Here is a 27,121-nt window from a genome sequence, read left to right as displayed (position 1 = left end):
CTATCAAAAAGTACCTACATATTTATTGCTTTCTATATATAACAGACAGTGAAAAAAAATGAGCAGTTACATCAATTATCTAGAAATAAATTTGGAACCTGTATGTTATAAAAATATTTTTAAGTGTCATAATTTTAAAATGTGATGTTTATATTATGTTAGATTTGAAAATACTAAACCAAAAATGTTAGCTAGCTGTTGGAAATTCTTTATCAAATTGGATTATCTGTTAGGAAAGCACTAAACAGTTTACTACCTTTATTTCTAATATTTTATCTGGCCAATATAATTATTTTGGAATTATTGGTAGAATTATAAGACATGACTATTCACCTTTTCCTCATTTTGGCTACACTGTTATTTTATATGCTACCTGCTTTATACTTTATATATGCTAGAAAATTCAAGCTATTTATACTAAAATATATTAGATTTATTAAGACAGTAAGATGTATGTAACTCTGTATACTTGGTATATTGCCTTAGTGGGCATATATATTTTGTTCATTGTTTTTGTATACATGGGTTATGAGGATAATTAAGAAAGGAAACAGACATAACAGTATTTAGGGAGTATGGGGGTGACCTAGATTAAAAAAAAATTCTTTAAAGAATATTTGCTTTAAATTTTCAATGAAGTTAATAGGCCAAAAAACGTTAATATGAAACAAAAAAAGTTAATTTACTTAATAATGTTATAACAAATTTTGTACTTCTTTATTGTATTTTATGTGAAAAGAAAAATACTCTTGTACTTATTTATTTTTATTTTTGAATATAAATAATCTCACTTCAATCAAAACAAATTATGCCAAATTTTTATAGTCACAAAATAACAAGCCGTTATTTTACATTTTATTTTACTATAATTTTTTTTAATCTAATATTTAATCACTACTTTCAAAAATACATTCTCTATGGCTGTTTAGAGAAAAATGATTATATTTCAATTTTATCATTATTATATATCTGTTATCAAATAAGCATTTGGGGCTTCATTTCTTTGAGATCATTTATTTAACACAGGACCAAATAATTTTAAAAGGAGGCATTTTTATCTGACACTCACTTTCAAATGAAAAAAAAAAAAAAGTAAAGCTTGTGGTCTTTGTAAAAACAATAAATTCTGTTACTGGAACTGCTAGAAATGAGCACAATTGTGCAGGACATGAACTACGCATACTGCCAAAGCATGCCTTTCCACAACAGCACCTGAAAAGTTTATCAAGAAACAAATTAATAAGAGGTTCGGGAAGCTGCAGGTAGTCCTCCTGGGGAGCATTTGGTTGTTTAGATGGCTAATTCCGATTCTTCGTCTAACTTTAGTGAGTGAAATTAAATAGTCTATATTCCTCCTTTGTTATTCTTCATCAAAAAGAGTACATTTGCTGAGAAAGGAAAAGTATATGTACAAGTTCTTATACTTAAAAATGTGGGATTTAGTGAACTAGAAATCTTGCCAATTTTTCTACTAAATTCTTCTAGAATATTCAGGTGTAATAAAGAAAATGTGAGCTTCCTATAATGCATCGTTTTGTTTATTTTTTTCATCTTCTTCAAATCCATACTTTCATTCATTCCACAATTCTATTTGAGCTACTTATTCATTGCAGCACCATGCTAGAAGGTAAAAGAGTAAATGAATAAATTATAGTCTCATATAGCAATTTATAAATACATATAATAAAGACACTTCAATGTTATAAGAAATGATGATTTATTTGATTTTTAAAATGCTATCAATTTTGTCCTCTCTTTTGCCACAGATGTTTGGGGAAAAGGACTCATGTTGAAATATTGATAATAGTAATAATACCCTTAAAGAACAGAGCAAAAGGGTATGCCACATAGTGATGCTCTTTTCAAGAGGCAGCACCCTGTTCATCTATTTAAACTTTTAAACAATACTTATGTTTACCATTCTGCAAGAAATAAAAGTGATCAACCGCCCCACCATTGTGGCTCAGTGGTTGAGCATTGACCTATGAACCAGGAGATCATGGTTCAATTCTCAGGCAGGGTACATGCGTGGGTTGCAAGCTCAATCCCCAGTAGGGAGTGTGCAGTAGGCAGCTGATCAATGATTCTCTCTCATCGTTGATGTTTCTATCTCTCCCTCTCCCTTTCTCTGTGAAATAAATAAAAATATATTTTTTATAAGTGATCAATCTGTTCAGTTACCTAAGTAGCATTATGTAGTGGAAGCATCTGATTAAATGAATGCTAACTTCATTTGAATGTCTTGCCATCACTAGCTATGGGCAATTATGAAATATCTAAATATCAGATAAATAAGCAATTATACATTTTGTTTTTTATTTTTATTTTAAATGTTTTTAATCAGTGAACATTAAATACATGCATTATGCAGAAGGTTTTCTGTTATCTTTGCATTTTAAATTGAGAAGTCTTTTCCATATTGCACACGTTCAAAAACAGTGGTCTAAAGGACAATCCCAAATAGACACAAATAATTGACAATTAAAATCATAAGATCTGGGATTAACTAAGTGAAAATGGTTAAATTAATATCTATGCTTTGCTTTTTAAGATAAAATGTATAGAAAGTGTTTTCAGTTTTAATTAATGATGCTGTTTTGTCCTGGTGAGATTTCTAGACAATATATAGGGCTCAAGAGTTAAGAGTAAAATTTCTTGAATTAATCTGCTAAGGTTTAAACTGGGATTAAGCATTAACTAACAGTATGACTTTGGAAACATTTCTAACTTCTCTATGCCTCAGTTTCCTCACCTGAATGAAGTGTATAATATTAGTAGACACTCTTAAGATTGTTGTGAAGAGTAAACGAGTTGATACACATAAAATAGATGTAGAATAGTTCCTGATACCTAGTTAATGCTATGTAGGTGTCTTACCTATCATAAAAATTTATACAACCTAGGCTTACTTTTTGAAGCAATAATGACAAAAAATGGAAAAAATGTTTTATTATTTTCATTTCAAATAATGTGTTGATAAAGTACTTCTAGATTATCAACACATATAATATTTTATATATTGTAATTTAATGTTATATATTGTAATATAATAAAGTAGGTAAGTATAGTCATACCACTTATTTTCCTTCTCTATCTCATGTTAAAAATTATTTAGCAATAAAGGAAGATGCTTATTCTTATAAAATATATAGTAATTATTATAAAAGCCATTTAAAGATAGAAAAGATAGCGCTTCCCATAGAAAATACTTGACTCATTGAAAATCATATACAAGGATATAGTCATTAATCATACAACTAGGACATATTTACTGGTACGTTATTAAGTCCTTAAGTCCTTTTAGGCATTGTATTAAAATAATTATAAGTATTCCCACTGTATTTATCATGGATATACTATTGTGTATCTATGAATAAAGCATGTGAAACTACTCATAATTTTATAATATGATAGAATAATTTCGAAATTAACTATACATTTTCCATGTCATATAAAAAGAGGGATGTGAATAATCTGGAAAAAATGGAAGGTTGTATTTTGTAAAAAGTAGTACATGAGATGAGTCTTGAAAATTAAATAGGATTTTAATAAAGTGGAAGAAAGGGAAAACATGGAGATATGGAGAAAACACAAAGAAGAATAAGCAAGGCTAACCACTTTTGTCACCATGAGACATTTTTGATCTGTTGGATATAACAAGTAAAATTGCAGAATGATAAAGAATCTGTTGCACTTGAATTATGGACGTGTCTTGATGACCAGTGGAAAATACAATTAATACACTAGAAATCCAGAATAATACAATTGAACAGTTATAAAAACTGTGTTTGAGGAAGTTTAGTCCTCAAATAAGATGCATTGGAGCTGAGTAATAATGGAATCACAAAAGTATATTGGTCAGATTGGATTAGAGCATGCATGTGAGGTGACAATAAGAATTTTGTTGGTTTAGTACAGTGGTCGGCAAACCGCAGCTCGCGAGCCACATGTGGCTCTTTGGCCCCTTGAGTGTGGCTCGGCGTTAGAACCACTTCTTCAAAATAGACTCGCCCAGGCTGAAAACCGACTTCTGTGCATGGGCCACGAAGTTTCAATTGCACTGTACGTGTGCGCCCGCACGTGGTATTTTGTGGAAGAGCCACACACAAGGGGCCAAAGAGCTGCATGTGGCTTGCGAGCCATGGTTTGCTGACCACTGGTTTAGTATGTCATTGAAGGAACAAGAAAGGAACTTGGAAAAGATGGCAAAACCATACATTAAAAGTCATGAGCAATGAGGTAATTTTTCAAGCTGTGAGGGAAATATAAACTATAGATAACTATTGGTCAGTGCCTTTGAATTTGTTCACTATATGTGATATCAACAAAAGTAACAGAATAGTCCCCCCCAAAAAAAACAACAAAAAAAACAAAAAGTAAACAAAAAACCAAAGACAGGTAAAATAGAATTAAATAGCAAGTCAACAGACCAAGGAAACATAAATATCACATTCTTTGCATGGACCAATGAATATATAATAAAGTCAGCAATGAGAGTATTGTTGGGCTATGGCTATTTAGGAAAGTGATTTTTTTATAGAATAAAGGACACAAAAGTAAAATTTAATATCTAATTGAAAATATGTCAGCTTTATTAGAGCCACGACTGTTAGGACATCATCTGACAATTATCTTGCTATCTGATAAATCAATGTAAGCACATTGACTAGTCTGAACTAAATGATGCAGGGATCCAGTTGTTCTTAATAATGACTTTACATTAGAATCACTTTGAGGGTTATTACAAAGTAAAAACAAACAAAACTGATGCCAGGATTTTGCCATAGAGTAAATATATTAGAGTATTTAGAGGTAGAAGTAGTCATCTTTATTCTTTAAAGAAAACTCCACAGTGATTTTAATCCATTGTGTAAGATGAGAACCATTATAAGGTTTATATATTTTTTTCTTTTCTGAAATCTCTACTGAAAGATACTATTCTTTTCTTTTTACAAAAATTAATTAAATTTATTGGATTGACATTGGTTAATAAAATTATAAAGGTTTCAAGTGTACAATTCTATAATACTTCATCTTTATATTGCATTGTGTGTTTACCACCCAAGTCAAAGCAGATAAATTGATGAAGAGCAAAATAGAAGTTATTCTCCAGTTTATTATACATTGAATAATAAATGATATCAGTCAGATATTTTAGAACTATCTGGTTTAATAATATTTTCATTAAAATATCTAGCTTAGTAATTTATCCAATGTGATCACATTCACTGAACATATTAATTAATATTTCATTAACTGGGTGTTCTGAAGAAACTACTGAAAATGTGTACAATGTCTAAGTAAAACATAGTCATGAAAATTGCTAGAGGATACGTCATTATTTTGCTTTTCAGCATTATGTTATAACTAGAGGCCCAATGCACGAAATTCATGCAGAGGGCCTGGTCCTTGCAGCCTCTGTGGCTTCCCTTGGCCCTCACAGCCCCGGCTTCATCCGGAAGGTTGTCCAAAAGGATGTCCGGTCTAATTAACATATTATGCTTTTATTATTATAGATAGATTCTAGGCTTTGCTTGGTAATTTGCACCATAATTTTATTTTGGCATTTGTAGCCTAAATTTGTAGACTAAATTGCTTTGTTATAGACCACATAAAAAGTGCTAATAACCTTAAATTTTTTTCATAGTGTCTTATTTTTTTATTGTACCTTTAGAAATAATAGGTATCCAAATTACATTGTTATAATTGGTTATGACTTCTTTACTGCCAATAATTAATGGAAACTCTGGTATTGATGCCCTGGGAATGCATATCCAGAGATTTCACAATTTAATGGTAATTAAAAATAAATTGTTAACTGTTGATGTATTACTATCATAATAGTATGTCATTTAGAATATGACCATCAAACTCTTAATTATTTTAGGTATACAAATAGAAAAATTGGTTTTGTATTCATTACTAGATGATAGAATTATATTTTAACTTTGGATATTTAAACTGTAATGACAAAATGCAGGAATGTATTTTATGTAATTTAAAAAATTAATATCCTTACTTTTCTAATTATATAGGTTTTGATTCTCTTTTTCCTCTTTTCTGTTGTTACAGTAAATGAGGGAGGTATTAAAACAGCTTCCAATTTATGTCCAGATCCAGGTGAACCAGAAAATGGGAAGAGAGTTGGATCAGATTTTAGGTAATATTTAATTGTTTATTTCATTATTTTATTAAAGTTTATTTTAATTAAAATGTAATTGATGTGTTGCTATTAATACTATTTCATTATTTTAAAGTATCAAATGAAAAAAAAACATTAAATAGCTTTTTTGGAGTTGAAATGATTAATTTCTCATCATGTACTAAGGGAAAATCATGGGATTTGGATTTGAAAGACATGAGTTTGAATTTGAGTTCTACTGCTTATTAGTTGTCTGATACTGGGTAAGTCACTCACTTTTGTTTGTCCGAATTTTCTTCTATGCAACATGTGAATCAAATCTACCACATGTGATGGTGAGTTTCAAATGAGGTACTACTGCCAGTGAAACATTCCTGCAAACATTTTATATGTATTTTTTAGGAAGTAAACATAATTTGAATATGTTTCATCTTAAAATAGTATTAATTTTGTTAATTTTAAATTAAGTTAATAACAACTTGGAGAGTGTATGTTATACTTATGGTAGCCATTATTTTACATTACTAATAAATAATATATTTTAAATCTTGAATTTTCAGTTGTCCTCTGGTTATAGCATTTTACAAAAAAAATGTTTAAAAATCTATAAAATACTAAATGACTTATTAAAAATAAATTAAATTCTCAGCTTTGATAAATAAAATTGATAGTTTATAGACTACAAAATGGTAAGCATTTACATGCATTCTTTATTTATTATAAATTCCCATCATGTATTTATTATTTTAGCCCCTCTTTACAAATGAGAAAATTGATGTTCTGTTTACCCAGCTAATAACTTGATGGAACTGAAATTTGAACTCATTACTTCCTGAATCTAAAACCTGACCTTTTAGTCACTATATTACATTATATTTTGAAGGCAAACTTCATTCAAATCCCATCTTCGCAATAAACTATCTTGTCTTCTACAAGAGTTTATGTCCTTATATTCTTGAGGGGAAGATTACATGAGATAAGTTATGTGTGGTAGTAATCATAGAGCTTGAAACAAAACAAGTACTCAATGGTAGCTGCTATTATGGTATGCTATAAACTGACTTTTATTAATGTTAATATTTACTTAGCCCCACTATTTGCAAAAATATATGGTTTATTAGAAATCAATTTATTATAAAAGCAATACAGTGAGTTAAATACCATTAAGTATTGTGGATTTCAAGTCTTAAGATCATCTTTCAATTATGTTTCAAGCACCATGGTAGATGTCAGGCATCAAAAATCCCACACAGGACTACATTATAATATGGTCATTATCATTTAAGAATGTGCCCAGCCGGCATGGCTCGGTAGTTGAGCGTCGACTTGTATATGAACCAGGAGGTCATGGTTTGATTCCCAGTCAGGGTACTTGCCCGGGTTGCGGGCTCGATCCCCAGTGTTGGGCATGTGAGAGGCAGCCAATCTATGGTTCTCTCTCATCATTGACGTTTCTATCTCTCCCTCTCCCTTCCTCTCTGAAATTAATATATATAAAGAATGTATGAAATGTTATAGAAGCACAGACAATGTATGGTGTTTTGGAGACTAGGAGATAATGGTCACAAAATGCTAACATTGAACTGGTTCTAAAGGATTACTAGAATCTGGTATAGATAGGAAGGGAAATTCAGAAAAAAAATTATATATTCTTTATCTATATATAGTTATTGTGTGTCCATTATGTGCCTGGCCTTGTACTAGAAACTGATAAAAACAGACATAATACATGCCTTCCATAGTTCTTATAATTTAAAGGCAGAAAATAATAAAAAATAAAATGAACACTTGTAGATGTAATCATAAATTTGTAAGTGCTTTAAAGTAAAAAACAATTAAAACTGTGTTCTATGAGAGAGAGAAGAAAAATGTCATGGTGGGAGCCCACCCAATTTAAGAAGGTCCCATGCTCATATTTACTGGAATAATTCCCCCCCCCCCATATTTTGTGTATATATTCATTCTTTGATGGACGTTTTAAAATTGTTGACACTATTACAGATGTCCTTCATTTTCCCCACCTTTGCCCACCCACATCTAGCCCCCAGTCCTTTCCCTGGTCTTCACCAGACAAAGAAGGGAGAGCCTCAGCGTGAGGAACAGCTTGATTAGCTGTTCCAGGAAAGTAAAGATCAGAGAGTCTAAATTAGTGAATGTTCTTGGGAGAAAAGCATAGAATGAAGTTGAGGAGATAAGAGGGAAACTAGATATCTTTTGCAAAGGAAGCTAATTGGCAGCCATTCAGCCTAATATGAATTAAAGATTTTTTTTTAAACACAACGTTTTTATAATGTGGGAGCTAATATTTAAAAAACTGTTCTCTCTCTCTCTCTCTCTCTCTCTCTCTCTCTCTCTCTCTCTCTCTCTCTCTCTCTCTCTCACACACACACACACACACACACACACACACACACACAGTTTTTGCACTTCCCGTTAGACTTGGCAACTGAAACAAATGTACGTTCATGTAGACATCTGGTAAGACCGGTGAATAGCTGCTCTCTTTGGGCTGAGAAAGCTTTTGCTGCTTCACCATGGTCACCCCTAGGCTACTTCAGTCATTTAGGTGTAAAGAGTTGTAAGAGGGTGGCCTAGTGCAACTTATATTTTCAGTTGATCATGCTTTATATTTTAGATAGATGGATTCAAGGAAAGAGAAGTTTTAATTAAAAGGCTACTGAAGTAGTCTGGGTATAAGAAGGTGGAGACTTGGACTCCAGTGGTGATAACAGTAAACTAAACAGATTTAAGATATATTTTGAAGTTAAAATTCTCAGTATTTAATGATAATTTGATGTAGAAAGCAAGAAAAACAAAAAATAATGGAGATACCTTTTTTTCAGCTTAACATTGTTAAAATGGAAGTCCAGAGTTTGAGGAGAAAAATCACGAGTTTGGTTTTGATATTGTAAACTTCAAGTGATCTAAATATTTTCAAGTGGGAATACTAAGTTTGTAGTTGAACATAATTGATATTCAGAGATTGTAGGGAACCATCAGCATTAGATTAGATATTATAAAGAGTATTAAAGCAACATGAGTAGATGACATTAATTAGACTATGTAGAAAGACAGGAGAATCTATGACATAGTCCCAAAAATCTATGCTATTTGATGATCTGATGGAATACAAGGAGCCATCAAATCATGCTTATGAGTGGCAAGAAAATAGTAGTGAGTGGAGCAAGAGTAGGAAGTCCTTTAGAAACAGATTCATAGATAAATAGGAGACTGATGGCTGCCAGAGAGGAGGGGCTCTATGGGGTCTGGATGAAAAAGGTGAAGGGATTAAGAAGTACAAATTGATAGTCACAAAATAGTCACAGGAAGGTAAAGCACAGCACAGTGAATATAGTCAATAATATTGTATTAACTATGTATGGTGCCAGGTGGGTGCTGGAAATATCAGGGGAACACTTTGTAAAATTCAGGATTGTCTAGCCACTATGCTGTTAACCTGAAACTAGTAGAAAATAATAGTAAATGCAGGCTGTAATTAAAAAATAAGTTTAAAAAAGTTAATACCTCCCCCAAATAAAACTAAAAATAAAAGAGTTAAAGGAATGTTGAATTACTATTAAATATTTTGGAATGATGAGAACAGAATAGTGTCCCTTAACTCTCCATCCCCACAAATAGAAGTGAGACTGGTTGTTGGATTGAAGTGCCAGGCTCTACCCTACAGCTACAAAGGAACTCAAGCAAGCCTTCCTGGTGCCCTTACCCATGTAATACTCCAGTTCTTTCTGGTATCAGGGCCTGTGCATGTCTGCAATTTAGCAAACATACAGGCCAGGGAAGGAAGTGAATATCCGCAACCATTTAGTGTCTCTTGACTCACTGATTTAGATCTTTATTTTTAATTTTTTAAAAAAAGATTGAACAAGTCTTCCTCTAGAACAAGTATATATTATTGCAAGTGAAAGAGCATGGAATCTGGAATCAGATAGACCTAATTTCAAATCCTGTCATTCTTTTTTGACTTGGAGAAGCTAATTATTCTCCCCAAATTTGTTTCATTTTCAGTACAAATTGAAATAGTAACAACAAATTGTTTTGCTATAGTGGAGGACTAGATTATCTAGCAGTCAAAAAATTGCCTAGTAAAGCACCTAGGATAAAGTAGAGATCAATAAATGATAGGATACTTGTCTGCACCTTTCTCTTCCTGATTTTCCTGTGATTTTTCCAATAAATTCAAATTTAAAATTATTCATTCTTCCCCAAAGTCTGTAACCCATTGATTCTACTTCTTCAATATCATTAACTAATTCTCTCAAATTTTCATTGCCTCCATCTTACTAACACCCTTAAACTTCTCACCTGTATACCAGCAATGGTCTCCTATTCTATTGTAAGTTGTATTACACACTTAGCTTTCAGATAGATTCCTATTGCATAGCCACTGCTATTACAAAGCCTTGCATTTCCCCATAGCTGATTGAATTAAGAAATGGTTTAATATCAATTATCGCACAGACATATATCATATGTTAGCTTAAAAGCACTTGTAAAACTATTACTTTGTTTGCTACTTCTTAAAACATTCTGTGTGTCAGTGTTTCTATTTTGCTGATGAATACACCTGTATACAAGAAGTTTGCACACTTAGCAATAGTAAAGACAGACCCTGAGCCCAGGGCTCACAGCGTGCTATTTGGTATTCTTCATGCTTGTACATTTACATTCTGGCCTTTAACTTCCTCCTTAATACAGTCCAAACTCCAACTTTCTGACATTATATTTCTAATTCAATCACATTGTGTTAAACTGTCCTCTCACAGAAAATAAATCAGTTGTATGATATGTGTTTTTAAAAATAAATGTAAAAGAAAATTCTATTCCCTTAAACCAGTGGTCGGCAAACTCATTAGTCAACAGAGCCAAATATCAACAGTATAACGATTGAAATTTCTTTTGAGAGCCAAGTTTTTTAAACTTAAACTTCTTCTAATGCCACTTCTTCAAAATGGACTCGCCCAGGCCGTGGTATTTTGTGGAAGAGCCACACTCAAGCGGCCAAAGAGCCGCATGTGGCTCGTGAGCCACAGTTTGCCGACCACGGCCTTAAACTAGTCAGTTCCAAATGCCTCCACTCTTTATATCAGTCATAGAGCACATGCTACTCTCTTTCTAGAATGTGATCTTGCCAATATGGCCCTATAATCTATCCATTCTTCCAGTGGATTTTTATCTTTCTTGGTTTCCCATAATGTGTACTAATGCTCTCCTGGCTCATATGACATAAATAATATTCACATATGTGTTTCTGTTATTGCCATACTGGAATTTATTCTATTTCTTGAAGGCTGATACCATCATATTATTTTTTCATCACCAAGCCAAAATTAGTTTTTAGGTGCTTAAGAAAGCTTACTGAGATGAATCTGAGTAAACCTGCATTGCAACTTTCTTCTCATGTTATAAGACCAGTGAAGTTAAGATTTATCAGATTGTTATTGTCCATATGGAAAGCTATGGACCTCTTTAGAAATTCTTTAAAATATATATTATCTATATCTGAAAACAAAGATTGATAAAGCATAAATATTCTATTATTGCCTGGGCCCAGACTGTTCAGGACAATATGGCCATATTAAAATTTGCGTTATTTAAAAAAATCTATTTTGCATTTTATAAATATACAGAAGAAAAACTGGGACTTGATTTATGAAAGTTATGCCAATTATGTTATCTAAACTGATAGTACATTTAGGAAATATGAAAATACAATGGCTAGGAAATTTAAAAAGAAAATAAATAACATATTACAAGACTTAGTACTTCCACTGTGTATTCTTTCTGAGGGGATTAGCAGTTTGTATACACTTGTCTACTATCCTCATGATCTTATTACTGAAGGGGAAAACAAGTTGTTATTGAAATGTTATGATAAAAAATAATAAGGAAAGGTGATACAAGGAACTATTTGAAGGCACAGGTAATTCAAATCAAGGTAATCTTTCATTCTAATTATGTTTAAGAAATATATATTTATTCATAAATATATTTAAATATCCTATTTAGGCCCTGGCCGGTGTGGCTTACTGGTGGAGTGAAACCAGGAGGTCAGGGTTCGATTCTTGGTCAGGGCACATGCCCATGTTTTGGGCTCAATACCCAGTAGGGGGGATGTAGGAGGCAGCTGATGTTTCTCTCTCTCATCAATGTTTCTATCTCTCCTTCTACCTTCCTCTCTTTCTAAAACAAATAAAAACATAATAAATAAATAAATAACTATGGATAAGGCAAGTATTTCTGCTTGTGTGAAGTGAGAATACTTTCCTTATATTAATAGGAATTCAAAATCTATTAAAATGAGAAAATGGGATTTTATGCCACACATTGTTAAATGACATTTAAAAGAATAAGAATAAAATAAATATTAAGAATCACTTGTAGTGTTTCCATTAATGACGAGAAAAACTTAAATATCAAACTCATTGCCAGATCTGTGAGGCTTCCCATGCTTTATTTAAACAGTTACTCAGACGTAGTATTCTGTAACATAAACAAATGCTCAGATTTATTAAGTATATGTGATTTTTATTAAAGAAAACACCCTTATAATGGTGGAAATGATATGTGACTTGAACAAAGTGGAAGAAATGATATGACCTTAATTATGTAATACTAGGGTCCCAGTGCATGAATTCCTGCACCTTGAAAGGAACTGTGGGTTGCGAGGCTGCAGTGGGCACAGAGGCAGTCTCGGTCCATCTTCCTCGCCCCCACCTGGGTCCTTCCACCGCGGCCCCTGGTCCCGTCTGCCAGCAGCCCCGCTCCCGCCACCTCCGGTGCCCTCTTCATAATCTGGGACCCCTCACGGGATGTTGGACTGCTTGTTTCATCTCGATCTACACAGGCCAAGCCGAGGGACCCAACCAGTGCATGAATCTGTGCACCGTGCCTCTAGTATGCATATAAGATCTTTGATTAATCTCTTCCCACTCTCCCCCCTCCCCTTTTCCCTCTGAGATTCATCAGTCTGTTTCATGTTTCCATGCCTGTGCGTTGAGCATCTGCCCCTTGGTGGTCAGTGCATGTCATAGCTACAGGTTGAAGGTTCACTTAGGCTTTTATATATATACTAGAAGCCCGGTGCACAAAATTTGTGCACAGCGGGGCGGGGGGCGGGGGTTGTCCCTCAGCCCAGCCTGCAGTCTCTCCAATCTGGGACTCCTCAAGGGACCTTCATTTTTTCCTCTAGGAGTGTGGTGGAAAAACCCTAGATCACCTTCTTGGATTCTTATAACCCAAATTACCAAGAACACTGCAAGTGGTGGCCTACAGGGAGCTTAGCCAATGAGTTATCAGAAAAGGTATTTACTCTCAAACTGTTTTGGCTCAGTGGATAGACCGTGGGCCTGCAGACTGAAGGGTACCAGGTTTGATTCCTGTTAAGGGCATGTATCTTGGTTGGAGGCATATCCTCAGTGGGGAGTGTGCAGGAGGCAGCTAATGGATGTTTCTCTCTCATTGATATTTCCAACTGTCTATCCCTCTCCCCTCTTATCTGTAAAAAAAATCAATAATTTTTTTTTTTTTAAAAGGTGTATCTTCTGCAGCTCTTGCAGCCCCTAGGTTGTGTCCACTGGGCTAGGGGCGTGTCCCTGCCACCCAGTGGTGGCTGCCAGGGTCTCTGCACACCCCAGAGGCCAGCAGCAGCCCCCGGTCCTGGGTGCCTGGGAGCCTTTGCAAGCCACTGGGGGTGGGGCGGGAACATCCCCACATCGCTATAGCAATGTGGGGATGTTCCTGTCCCGCCAGGTGGCTTGGCGCCTACACCCATAGCTTTTGAGTGGCCAGGGGGCATTCTGGGACCCCTGCCGCTCAGGACCTTAGCACGGGCCTACAGGCTAGGAGCAGCCTGGGTCCGGAGGATGATTCCTGGACCCAGACTGCTCAGCGCCCGCATATGCAAATTAACCACCATCTTGTTCACTCTGATTGGCTGTGGGTGTAGCGAAGATGTGGTCAATTTGCATGTTTCTCTTTTATAAGGTAGGATATAGATAGATATGCATAACCCATGGACACAGACAATAGTTTGATGAAGGCCTGGAGTGGGGTGGGAACCAGGTGGAGTGGGCAATGGAATGGGACAAAAATGGGAGACATGTGTAATACTCTCAACAATAAAGATAAATAAAAACAAAACAAAACAAAAAAACCTTCCTAATTTAAGCCACTATCATCTCTCCCTTGAACCATTAAAACAGCACTAAATTATCTGTCACTATTGTTATCTATGATGCATTCACCAGAGATCAGTCTGAGTGATTTTTTTCAAAAACACAGATCTGATCATCAATTCTCTGCTTAAAATCCCCCAATAACTTCCCCCTTGGACTTAGAATAAAATTCATACTCTTAAAAATAGTCCTTATAGAACCTGCTCTGGTTTTCCCTCACTGAGCCCATTTTGGATCATTCTCCTCATATCCCACTCTGATCCAGCCATCCTGGCCTCCTTTTTGTTTTAGAAACATATTTAGCTTATTCCTACTTGGGATCCCTTCTGGCAGATGCCTATACCAATAGTGTCTCTTTGTTATTAAGATGTCAGATTAAATTTTTTATTAACTTTATTTTTATTGTTGACACTATACAGAGGACCACATTTTCCCCTCCTTTGCCCACCCACCTCCACCCAGTCCCCACCCCACCCCACCCCCACCCCCTTTCCCTTGGCCATCACTACACTGTTATCTGTGCCCATGGGTTGGTTATGCATATATGTTCTTTGGCTAATCCTTTCAACTTCTTTCATCCAGGCCCCCTCCTTCATCCCCTCTGACAGCTGTCAGTCTGTTCCATGCATCCATGCTGTTTCTATTTTGTTTGTCAGTTTATTTTGTCCATTAGTTTACTCTAGCTAAGATCTGAAAATAGCTAGAAAGTATTTTCTGACCCCATAAGACATTTATCACTCTATCTTTGATGTTATTTCTCTATAGTATTTGTTATGGGGTACTGTTCCACTTGTTTATTCATTTGTTTGCTATCTCTGTGCTGATCCATGATCTGATTGTTCTCAAATTCACTCCTAGACCTTCCCTGCTCTGCTGTCTATCATGGGAGAGTTAGGGAATGAGCCTTGTAGGCTCAGTGTCCTAGGCTTCTTGCTGACTTTGACCAGTCATAGACACTAGCTTGAAACTGAAAGATGTAAAATAGGGGGATTCCAGGCTTATCCTTATCTCCTTCTCTCTCTCTCTCTCTCTGCCTTGGTGGCTCCTGGACATGGCTGGCTCAACAGTACTGTCACTTAAAAACAAAAACAAACAAACAAAAAAACAGCAAAACTAACAACAACAAGTAAATCCATCCCCTGAGATCTAGTTACACTAATCTCTGAGTACAGGCTGTATTTTTAAGTGCCCCAGCTCTTTCATTGACTAACTATAACCAATGTCTTGTATTAAATTGCCTCCCTTGGAAAGGCCTAATGTGATTTCTATTTTGCATTTGGATCTTCACTGATAGAGTTTGTCTATCCCCACTGGGATGCACACTCAATGAGAACAGAACCTGTCCTGTCTGTTTTATCTATTTATTGGCATGCTTATAATGTGTGGTTTAAAAAAGAAAACTTTTCTTTTTGGTCTAGCCCCAGAGATTAAGGTAGTTGCACCTAGCATAATGAGTTTAACCTTTTTAACAGTATACAAAACAAGCTTTTATCAAATCATATTTTAGAATTATAAGATCTCATATTAGATAAAATTTTCAAGTAGTTTTTTTTTTTTTTTCAGTGAGCCTAAATATAGTTTTTATATTCTTTTTTCCAAAGTACTTAGAATCAAAGGATAATAAAGAGGGCAGATTCTAACACTGAGCTAGGGCTACAAACATTGCAGTCATTCAATTTAATGAACATTTACTACATGCCTACAATGTGTCAGACATATCAATTGCTACAGATACAAAGATAAAAAGGGAACTTTTGATTGTATAGAAAAAAAGTTTATGATACACTGTGATATGTGAAATTATAGATTTTTAGGGTGAGAGTGGGCCGTAGGCAGAAACACAGATCTCTGTAAACCAAACCATTGTTGGATGTAAGTACAAAGTGAAGAGGTAGATACTGCCCATGGAGGAGATTGCCAAGTAGACAAGGGATTTGGATATATTCCCAACTGATGGCATAACAGCATGAATTACAAATTACAAATACTATATAATTTTAAACAAAAAAAAAGGGAAAGGCAGAATTATATATCATAAGGTAACTTGTTAAACTCTATTATATAAGTTACAAATAAGGGAATACCCAATGACCATTTTACAAATGATTATTTTTTCCAAATAACAAGAATTGTAGAAGAAGTACTTTCTGACACACATTCAGCTGCTCAGTAATGAGAATTAGGTCTGAGTTACTTGCTATCTTTTAAAACATTTTTCTTCATAATTCTTTGTATATTCGTTTTGAATCTTATACTGAATGTCTCATGATGGTGAGATGGCTGCTATTCCTCTTGTTCTAGATATCAATCCTCCGGATATAAAAACTAAGAGTAAAGAGTTTTCTCTTTTTGAGAACTTACGTTTTTGTTCAGGAAGAAAAGTATTAGCCAACTGGCAGTTCATTCGCCATAAATGGTTGACATATTCACCTTTGAAATAATCAATAGCCTACTGCAGTGGTCGGCAAACTCATTAGTCAACAGAGCCAAATATCAACAGTACAATGATTGAAATTTGTTTTGAGAGCCAAATTTTTTAAACTTAAACTTCTTCTAATGCCACTTCTTCAAAATAGACTTGCCCAGGATGTGATATTTTGTGGAAGAGCCACACCCAAGGGGCCAAAGAGTCACATGTGGCTCGAGAGCCGCAGTTTGTCGACCACGGGCCTAGTGGAAAGAGTTCAATATTCCTAGTGGAATGAGATCACGTTTACACTAAGCATGAGTCTCCCCCAGGATTGGCATAGAAAGCAAGAACCTCTACCCATACCCTGAATAAGTCACGGTTCTGTTTAATGGGTAAAGGATAATTATTGAAAGATTCTGTCAGGTAGAGTCTGCCAATATGGACAACATAAAAAAGCTTTATATGGACCAGATCACTGGTCCCCAATCGGCACAAACACGCGGATTCAAAGAAACTCTTCACTGCACCACAGAAAGGTCAGATTTAGCCTGGGATAAGGAGAGAGAGAACTATATAACCAGACATCTGGAGAAGAGAGACCATGGGGAGACAAAGAAACAGCCCCCATAGGAAAGAAAAGCAGGCATCACCAGAAAAGGAAGTAAATGAATTAGAGGCAAGCAAACTATCAGAGAAAGAATTCAGAGAAATGGTCATAAGGTAGCTGAAAAGAATGGAAGACAAATTCGACAATATGAGTAAGAACCAGGAGGAAATGAAGAACCAAGAAGAAATGAAAAATGACATTGCTGCTGTAAAGAACTCAATAGAAAGCATCAAGAGTAGACTAGAAGAAGCAGAGGACCACATAAGTGATCTAGAAGACAAGATGGAAAAAAATACCCAAGTAGAGCAGCTTCTAGAAAAAAAAAAATTAGAAAGCAGGAGGAGAGCCTAAGGGAACTTTGGGACAACACGAAACAAAACAACATCCGAATAATAGGGGTTCCAGAAGGAAAGGAAACTGAGAAAGGAATAGAAAACCTGTGTGAAAAAATAATGACAGAAAACTTCCTTGATATAGGGAAGGAAAAACCCACACAAATCCAAGAAGCTCACAGAGTCCCAAGCAAAATTAACCCCAAAAGACCGACACCAAGGCACATTATAATTAAATTGGCAAACACCAACGACAAAGTAAGAATCTTAAAAGCAGCCAGAGAGAGACAGAAAGTTACATACAAAGGAACCCCTAATCAGACTAGCAACTGATTTCTCAACAGAAACTCATCAGGCCAGAAGGGAATGGAATGAAATATACAAAGTCATGCAAAGGAAGGGTCTGAATCCAGGAATACTGTACCCAGCAAGGCTATCAATCAAAATTGAAGGTGAAATCAGGAGCTTCACAGACAAAAAAGGACTAAGGGAATTTATCACTACCAAACCAGCGATGCAAGAAATGCTAAAGGGTCTGCTGTAAAAAAAAGAAATAGGAAGTAAAGAAGGAACACAGGGGTACAGAATAAAAATGGCGACAAATAAGTATATATCAATAATAACTTTAAATGTAAATGGATTGAATGTCCCAATCAAAAGACATAGGGTAACAGATTGGATAAGAAAAAAAAAAAAAAACATATATCTGCTGTCTACAGGAAACCCACCTCAGGAAAAAAGATGCATACAGACTGAGAGTGAAGGGATGGAAAAAGGTTTTCCAGGCAAATGGAAATGAAAAACAAGCTGGGGTAGCAATACTTATATCTGACAAATTAGATCTCAAAGTGAAGGACATAACAAGAGATAACGAAGGCCACTTCATAATACTAAAGGGAGCAATCCAACAAGAAGAAATAACTCTGGTAAACATATACACACCCAATACAGGAGCACCCAAATACATAAAAGAACTCCTGGAAGATATCAAAGGAGAGATTGACAGCAATACAATCATAGTAGGAGACTTCAATACCCCACTATCACCATTGGACAGATCCTCTAAACAAAAAATCAGCAAAGAAACATCAATCCTAAATGACTCACTAGACCAGATGGAATTAATCGACATCTTCAGAACATTTCACCCCAAAGCCACAGAATACACATTCTTCTCAAGTGCACATGGGTCATTTTCAAAGATAGACCATATGTTAGGACATAGACAAAGTCTCTCCAAATTCAAGAAGATAGCAATCATATCAAGCATCTTCTCAGATCACAGTGGCATAAAACTGGAAATCAACTACAATAAAAACAATCCAAAGAAATCAAACACATGGAGACTAAACAGCATGCTATTAAACAATGACTGGGTTACCAGAGAGATCAAGGAAGAAATAAAAAACATCATGGCAACAAATGACAATGAAAACACAACAATCCAAAATCTATGGGACACAGCGAAAGCAGTCTTGAGAGGGAAGTTCATAGCTCTACAAGCCTACTGCAAAAAACGAAACAATGGTAATAAATTACCAAACCCTAAACTCAAAGAGTTAGAAAAAGAGCAACAAGAAAAGCCCAGTGTAAGCAGAAGGAAGGAAATAATAAAGATCAGAGTGGAGATAAACAACATAGAGACCAAAGAAACAATACAAAAGATCAACAAAACCAAGAGCTGGTTCTTTGAAAGGATAAACCAGATTGATGAGCCTCTAGCCAGGCTCACCAAGAAGCAAAGAGAGAGGACCCAAATAAACAAAATCAGAAGTGAAAGAGGAAAAATGACAACAGACCCCGCCAAAATACAAAGGATTGTTACAAAATACTATGAATAACTCTATTCCAACAAACTGGACAACCTGGAGGAAATGGACATATTCCTAGAAAAATATAACCTTCCAAAACTCAATCAGGAAGAATCTAAATAGCTCAACAGGCCAGTAACTATGGAAGAAATTGAAGCAGTCATCAAAAAGCTTCCGGCAAACAAAAGCCCGGGGCAGATGGCTTCACAGGAGAGTTTTACCAAACACTCAAGGAAGAACTAAAACCTATCCTCCTCAGACTATTCCAAAAAATTCAAGAGGAAGGAACACTTCCAAGCTCCTTCTATGAAGCCAGCATCACCCTAATACCAAAACCAGATAAAGACAACACAATGAAAGAGAATTACAGACCAATATCCCTCATGAACATTGATGCCAAAATCCTCAACAAAATTCTAGCAAATCGGCTCCAGCAGTACATCAGAAAGATCATACACCATGATCAAGTAGGATTTATCCCAGGAATGCAAGGATGGTACAATATCCGCAAATCAATAAACGTGCTACATCACATAAACAAATTGAGAGATAAAAATCACATAGTCATATCAATTGATGCAGAAAAAGCATTTGACAAAATCCAACACCATTTCTTGATAAAAACTCTCAACAAGGTGAGAATAGAAGGATCATACCTCAACATAATAAAAGCTATATATGATAAACCCACAGCCAGCATCATACTCAATGGGCAAAAACTAAAACCATTTCCCCTAAGAACAGGAACAAGACAGGGATGCCCACTCTCACCACTCCTGTTTGACATAGTACTGGAAGTATTAGCTATTGCAATTAGACAAGAAGAAGAAATAAAAGGCATCCAAATAGTAAAAGAAGAAGTAAAGCTATCCTTATTTGCAGATGACATGATATTGTACATAAAAAAACCGAAAGACTCCATCAAAAAACTAATAGACTTATTAAATGAATTCTGCAATGTAGCAGGATACAAAATTAATGCCAAGAAATCTATGGCATTTCTATACACCAATAGTGAACTTACAGAAAGAGAGACTAAAAAAGCAATCCCATTTACCATCACACCAAAAAAATTAAGATACCTAGGAATAAACTTAACTAAGGAGGTAAAAGACCCATACACGGAAAACTACAGGACACTGAAAAAAGAGATAGAAGAAGACGTAAACAGATGGAAGAACATACCATGTTCATGGATTGGTAGAATCAACATCATTAAAATGTCCATACTACCCAAAGCAATCTACAGATTCAATGCACTCCCCATTAAAATACCAACAGCATATTTCACAGACCTAGAAAGAACTCTCCAAAAATTCATCTGGAATAAAAAAAGACCCCGAATAGCCACAGCAATCCTGAGAAAGGAGAATAAAGTAGGAGGGATCTCAATACCAGACTTCAAGCTGTATTACAAAGCCACTGTTCTCAAAACAGCATGGTACTGGCACAAGAACAGACATATAGATCAATGGAACAGAATAGAGAATCCAGATATCAACCCAAACCACTATGCTCAATTAATAGTTGACAAAGGAGGCATGAACATACAATGGAGTCAAGACAGTCTCTTCAATAAATGGTGTTGGGAAAATTGGACAGATACATGCAAAAAAATGAAACTAGATCGCCAACTTACACCATACACAAAAATAAACTCAAAATGGATAAAGGACTTAAACATAAGACTGGAAACCATAAAAATACTAGAGGAATCCACAGGCAACCAAATCTCAGACATATGCCAAAAGAACTTCTTCACTGACACTGCCCCCTAGGGCAATGGAAGCTAAAGAGAAAATTAACAAATGGGACTACATCAAAATAAAAATCTTTTTTACAGCAAAAGAAACCATCAACAAAACAACAAGAAAGCCCACTCTATGGGAGAACATATTTGCAAATGCTATCACTGATAAAGGTTTAATCTCCAACATCTACAGGCAGCTTATGCAACTTAATAAAAGGAAGATAAATGATCCAATAAAAAAATGGGCAACGGACCTAAATAGAATCTTTTCAAAAGAAGACAGAAGGAAGGCCAAGAGACACATGACAACATGCTCAACGTCACTAATTATCCGAGAGATGCAAATCAAAACGACAATGTGGTACCATCTCACACCTGTCAGAATGGCTATCATCAACAAATCAACAAACGACAAGTGTTGGCAAGGATGCAAAGAAAATGGACCCCTCGTGCACTGCTGGTGGGAATGCAGACTTGTGCAGCCACTGTGGAGAACAGTATGGAATTTCCTCAAAAAACTGAAAATGGAACTCCCTATTTGACCCAGTAATCCCACTCCTGGGAATATATCCGAAGAAACTAGAAACACCAATCAGAAAGGATATATGCACCCCTATGTTCATAGCAGCACAATTTACAATAGCTAAGATTTGGAAACAGCCTAGGTGCCCGTCAGCAGATGACTGGATCAGAAAACTGTGGTACATCTACACAATGGAATACTATGCTGCCATAAAAAGAAGGAATTCTCATCATTTGCAGCAACCTGGATGGAATTGGAGAACATTATGCTAAGTGAAATAAGCCAGTCAATGAAAGAAAAATACCACATGATCTCACTCATTTATGGATAATAAAGAACATTATAAACTGATGAACAAAAAGATAGATACAGAGACAGTAAAGCATCAAACAGACTGTCAAATTACAGGTGGAAGGTTAGGGAGAGGTGGGGGAGATAAGAGATCAACCAAAGGACTTGTATGCATGCATATAAGCATAACCAATGGACGCAAAACTCTGGGGGGTGAGGGCATGTATGGGAGTGGGATGGGGGGGGACAGTGGTAAGATATGTACACATATAATACCTTAATAAAAAAATTAAATAAACAAAAGCTTTATATGATTTGGTTTCAATTTGTTCTCAATCTCATATATCATCATTCCTTTATCCCACATCCTATTCACTCCCTCTTTCCTCTTATACTTACACATACATGCATATAACACACAGACCAAATAGACTTGCCATAGCCAACTATTGTTGTTCTACGAATCTATCATTCTTAGAACTAAAAAAGATGGTAGATCCAGGACCATGTCTTTCCTAATAATTATGTTAAGATATGTTGTAACCTAGCTGAGCTATAATGAGAAATTTGAACTAGCCCTAGCCAGTTTGGCTCAGTGCCTAGAGCATCAGCCTGGGGGCTGAACGGTTCCAGGTTTGATTCCGGTCAAGGGCACAGGCCCAGATTTTGGGCTTAATCCCCAGTGGGAGGCATGTAGGAGGCAGCCAATCAATGATTCTCTCTCATCATTGATGTTTCTATCACAGAATAAAAATTTCCGCCCAGATTTTTAAATTAAGTTTTATTTTGTCTCTTACATGTGTGCTTATATCGTGATTTTTAAAATATTATGTCACTTCCTAACCCTGACTACTACTAATATCTAAAAGCACTATTTACTACTTTATTTCTTTTCTCCAACACAGTATATCATTATCCTACTATGTGCCTTTTTCTTAGTTTATGACATAGTTATACCTAGTAGATCTGCCTGGTTCTTCACTTGTAATGTAAAAACGCGTTATATCAATGATTGAACATCTATAAGAAATTTATGCTCAATTAAGACACACACTTTGATCTAGCAGATGTTGAATATAAGATGTAAACAAAACAAAACCACAGGAAAAAAAAAAATAGCACATAGTGGCAAAGACTCCAGAAAAAAAAAAAAAAAAAAGAGAGAGAGACAAATATCAAGATAAAAGTAAAAACTTTTGTTGCCATTTTATTCACTAAAATTGTATTGAATTTTTAAATCAGGATGTAAATAATGAGAAGGAGAGGTGTACAAATCCAAAACCAGGTGGAGAAATAGCCTTTCTATAAGAAGAGATAATTGTTCTGAAATTATGTTTAAAATGTGTTAACAATTATAGCTTAAAGTAATGTTCACTTTTTATTGCTAATCTCCATTTCAACATTTTCTATATAATCATAATTCACTTTTGTAACTTTAAAAGATAAAAAAAACATGTTATAATAATTTTCTGCTACAAATTTCATTTTAGTAAAAATTACCTCAGATTTTCTATTTTGCAATTAAATTATTTTTGAAATTACTAATATAAATACATTTAGAGAAGCATTTGACTTTCAAAGTTATTAAACTGGTATTTGAGGTCATTTTGATACTTAGTTTCTGCATGTTTAGTTTTTTTAATTTAGAAATGATTTGCAGATTCATTAATTTTTAGGTCATTCTGCATGCCTAGATAATTTCTACTTGTACAGTGTTAATTTTAAAAAATACACATTACTTTAGTGGGGAATTTCTGCATTTGTCAGGATATTATCTGGACCTTTAAATCAAACACACACAAAAACCCCCCCACAAAAACTGGAAAAAACACACACACTTAACTACAAATTCACTCTTTATATAATGCTCTGAAGATTCCTTGCTCCATAGTCCTTAAATCCAGCATCATGGCTTGTGTTAAAATATGGGGGGAAATGTCATATTTTATTATTCTTTTTTTCTTTATTGATCAAGGTATTACATATGTGTCCTTATATCCCTATTGTTCGCCCCACACCCCCACTCATGCCCGTTCCCATCTGGTGTCTGTGTCCATTGGTTAGGCTTATATGCATGCATACAAGTCCTTTGGTTGATCTCTCCCCCTTACCCCCACTCTCCCCTACCTTCCCTCTGAGGTTTCACGGTCTGATTGATGCTTCTCTGTCTCTGGATCTGTTTTTGTTCATCAGTTTTTGTTGTTCATTATATTCCACAAATGAGTGAGATCATGTGATATTTATCTTTCTCTGACTGGCTTATTTTGCTTAGCATAATGCTCTCCAGTTCTATTCATGCTGATGCAAATGATAAGAATGCCTTCTTTTTTACCACAGCATAGTATTCCATTGTGTAGATGTACCACAGGTTTTTAATCCACTCATCTGCTGATGGGCACTTAGGCTGTTTCCAAATCTTAGCTATGGTAAATTGTGCTGCTATGAACATCGGGGTGCATATACATCCTTTCTGATTGGTGTTTCTGGTTTCTTGGGATATATTCCCAGAAGTGGGATCACTGGGTCAAATGGGAATTCCAGTTTTAGTTTTTTGAGGAAACTCCATACTGTTCTCAATAGAGGCTGCACCAGCCTGCATTCCCACCTGCAGTGCACGAGGGTTCCTTTTCTTCTGTATCCTAGCTAGCACTTGTCATTTGTTGGTTTGTTGATGATAGCCATTCTGACAGGTGTGAGATGGTACCGCATTGTCGTTTTGATTTTCATCTCTCAGATGATTAGTGACTTTGAGCATGTTTTCACATGTCTCTTGGCCTTCCTTACGTCCTCTTTCGAAAAGTATCTATTTAGGTCCCTTGCCCATTTTTTGATTGGGTTGTTAATCTTCCTTTTGTTAAGTTGTATGGCTTCCTGTAAATGTTGGAGATTAAACTCTTATCGGTGATAACATTGGCAAATATGTTCTCCCATGCAGTGGGCTTTCTTGTTGTTTTGTTGATGGTTCCTTTTGCTGTACAGAAGCTTTTTATTTTGATGTAGTCTCATTTGTTTATTTTCTATTTAGTTTCGATTGCCCTAGCAACTGTATCAGTGAAGATATTGCTTCATCATGTGTCTGAGATTTTGCTGTGTGTGGATTCTTCTAATATTTTTATGGTTTCCCCTCTTATGTTTAAGTTTTTTTTTAATCCATTTTGAGTTTATTTATGTGTATGGTGTAAGTTGATGGTCTAAGGAGGTAAAAGACCTGTACTCAGAAAATTCAGGACACTGAAAAAAGAGATAGAGGAAGACATAAACAGATGGAAGAACATACCGTGTTCACGGATTGGTAGAATCAACATCATTAAAATGTCCATTCTACCCAAAGCAATCTATAGGTTCAATGCACTCCCCATTAAAATACCAACTGCATATTTCACAGACCTAGAACAATCTATAGGTTCAATGCACTCCCCATTAAAATACCAACTGCGTATTTCACAGACCTAGAACAAACTCTCCAAAATTTCACCTGGAATAGAAAAAGACCCCGAATAGCTGCAGCAATCCTGAGAAAGAAGAACAAAGTAGGAGGGATCTCAATAACAGATTTCAAGCTGTATTACAAAGCCACTCTTCTCAAAACTGCCTGGTACTGGCACAAGAACAGACATATAGACCAATGGATTAGAATAGAGAACCCAGAAATCGACCCAAACCACTATGCTCAATTAATATTTGACAAAGGAGGCAAGAGCATACAATGGAGTCAAGACAGTCTCTTCAATAAATGGTGTTGGGAAAATTGGACAGACACATGCAAAAAATGAAAAAATGTCATGTATTTTTAAAAATTCATATATTCTTTCACTGAAAGCTTTGATGTTATAATGTGTTTTGCAGTAATATGTATAGTTTTTTTCAAAAGATAATAGCACTTAAACGTAGGCCAGCATAACCATGGTGAAAATCAACACTGTTTTCCAAACTGTGTAGTTGCATATTATATGCTTGGTTATTTAGTACTATCAGTTTAAAAATGTGTCCAATAATTTATTTGAGGGTATACAATCAAATTGAGTAACCTACTAAACTGGAAGTTTTTTTTTTAGCTGGACCAGGCAGGTGTCTCTTCAGTGGTGACAGAAAAATTATAGTGAACACAGCTTGTCTTCCTTTATTGTCACTGCAGTATAACTACTTATTCAAGAAATACATATTTTTTATTAAACTTAGTTGTAAGTGCTCCTTTAAATTTGATTCAAATATTAAATCAGTTCATAAAAAGAAGGTGGTGCATTTGCTCATGATAGCCATTCCCTGGATGTTACTGATCCTGGATTATACTGGAAAGACTAGTTCTTTCGGTGATTTTTGTCCTCTCTATGCTATTTAGTACTTCTATATTTTTGTTCAGTATATTTTAAAGTTTAGCTGTGATTCTAGGTAATAGTGCTTGCAGATGACAAAGAGTATTTCTCATAAGAGTAGGTAAGAAATTAGTAATTTTCACAATTATTTCCAGTTGGAGAGAAATAACTAAGTGTTCAATGTGTGTTAAACCCTGTGTACTTTATAAATTATATTTCATTATGTGATCATAGCAGCTGAAGAAGCTTGGAGAGATTTTTATTGTCTCTGAGCCATAAAGCTGAATGAGGGAAATGTTAGGGTTTGAAAGACCCCTGGGACTCTGCAGCTCAAACTGTCAACTGCAGTCCTAAACTACTTCTCCAGTGTAGTAAAGGAAGAAAACCTTGTTAAGACTGTTAAACGTCGGGTGGAGGGGAGGGTATTTGATTCAAATACCTGGCCAGTCTTTGGTATCATAGCAATGTACTCAGTTGTTTGTTATTGCCAGTTGTCTGTCTTCATGGTAAGTGAATTGCTTTGCTATAATCAAAAGAAACAAGCTCAAACACTTGTTACAAGATGCAATTTATTATTTTTAGCAAGAAGAGCCTGGTCAAGCAAACATATTATAATCATGTGACAAGTAGAGTGACCTTGACAGAATCATTAATTCATTAAGTTAGTAAGAAATTAGTAATTAAAATTACTTCTGTAGACCAGGTCTATTTTAAGGCCTTCTAAAAGTTTTTTTCACCATCTTTAGT

At 35.2% G+C, this 27,121-nt stretch overlaps 1 protein-coding gene across 3 annotated transcripts in view; it reads left to right on the top strand.

The window, feature by feature from the left end:
- Nucleotides 1-27,121, top strand: part of CSMD3 (CUB and Sushi multiple domains 3) — a 923,077-nt gene that overhangs the window by 361,762 nt on the left and 534,194 nt on the right. For all 3 annotated transcript variants that reach the window (XM_054708474.1, XM_054708473.1, XM_008143384.3), the window contains one exon: nt 6,073-6,160. In XM_054708474.1, coding sequence (XP_054564449.1) covers nt 6,073-6,160 — 88 coding nt within the window. The remainder of the gene's footprint in view (nt 1-6,072; nt 6,161-27,121) is intronic.

This window comes from Eptesicus fuscus, chromosome 19, assembly GCF_027574615.1.
Source record: "Eptesicus fuscus isolate TK198812 chromosome 19, DD_ASM_mEF_20220401, whole genome shotgun sequence".
Taxonomy (NCBI): Eukaryota; Metazoa; Chordata; class Mammalia; order Chiroptera; family Vespertilionidae; genus Eptesicus; species Eptesicus fuscus.
The sequence above is the reverse complement of the archived record's forward strand: the minus strand, read 5'-3'. Positions and strand labels throughout refer to the sequence as shown.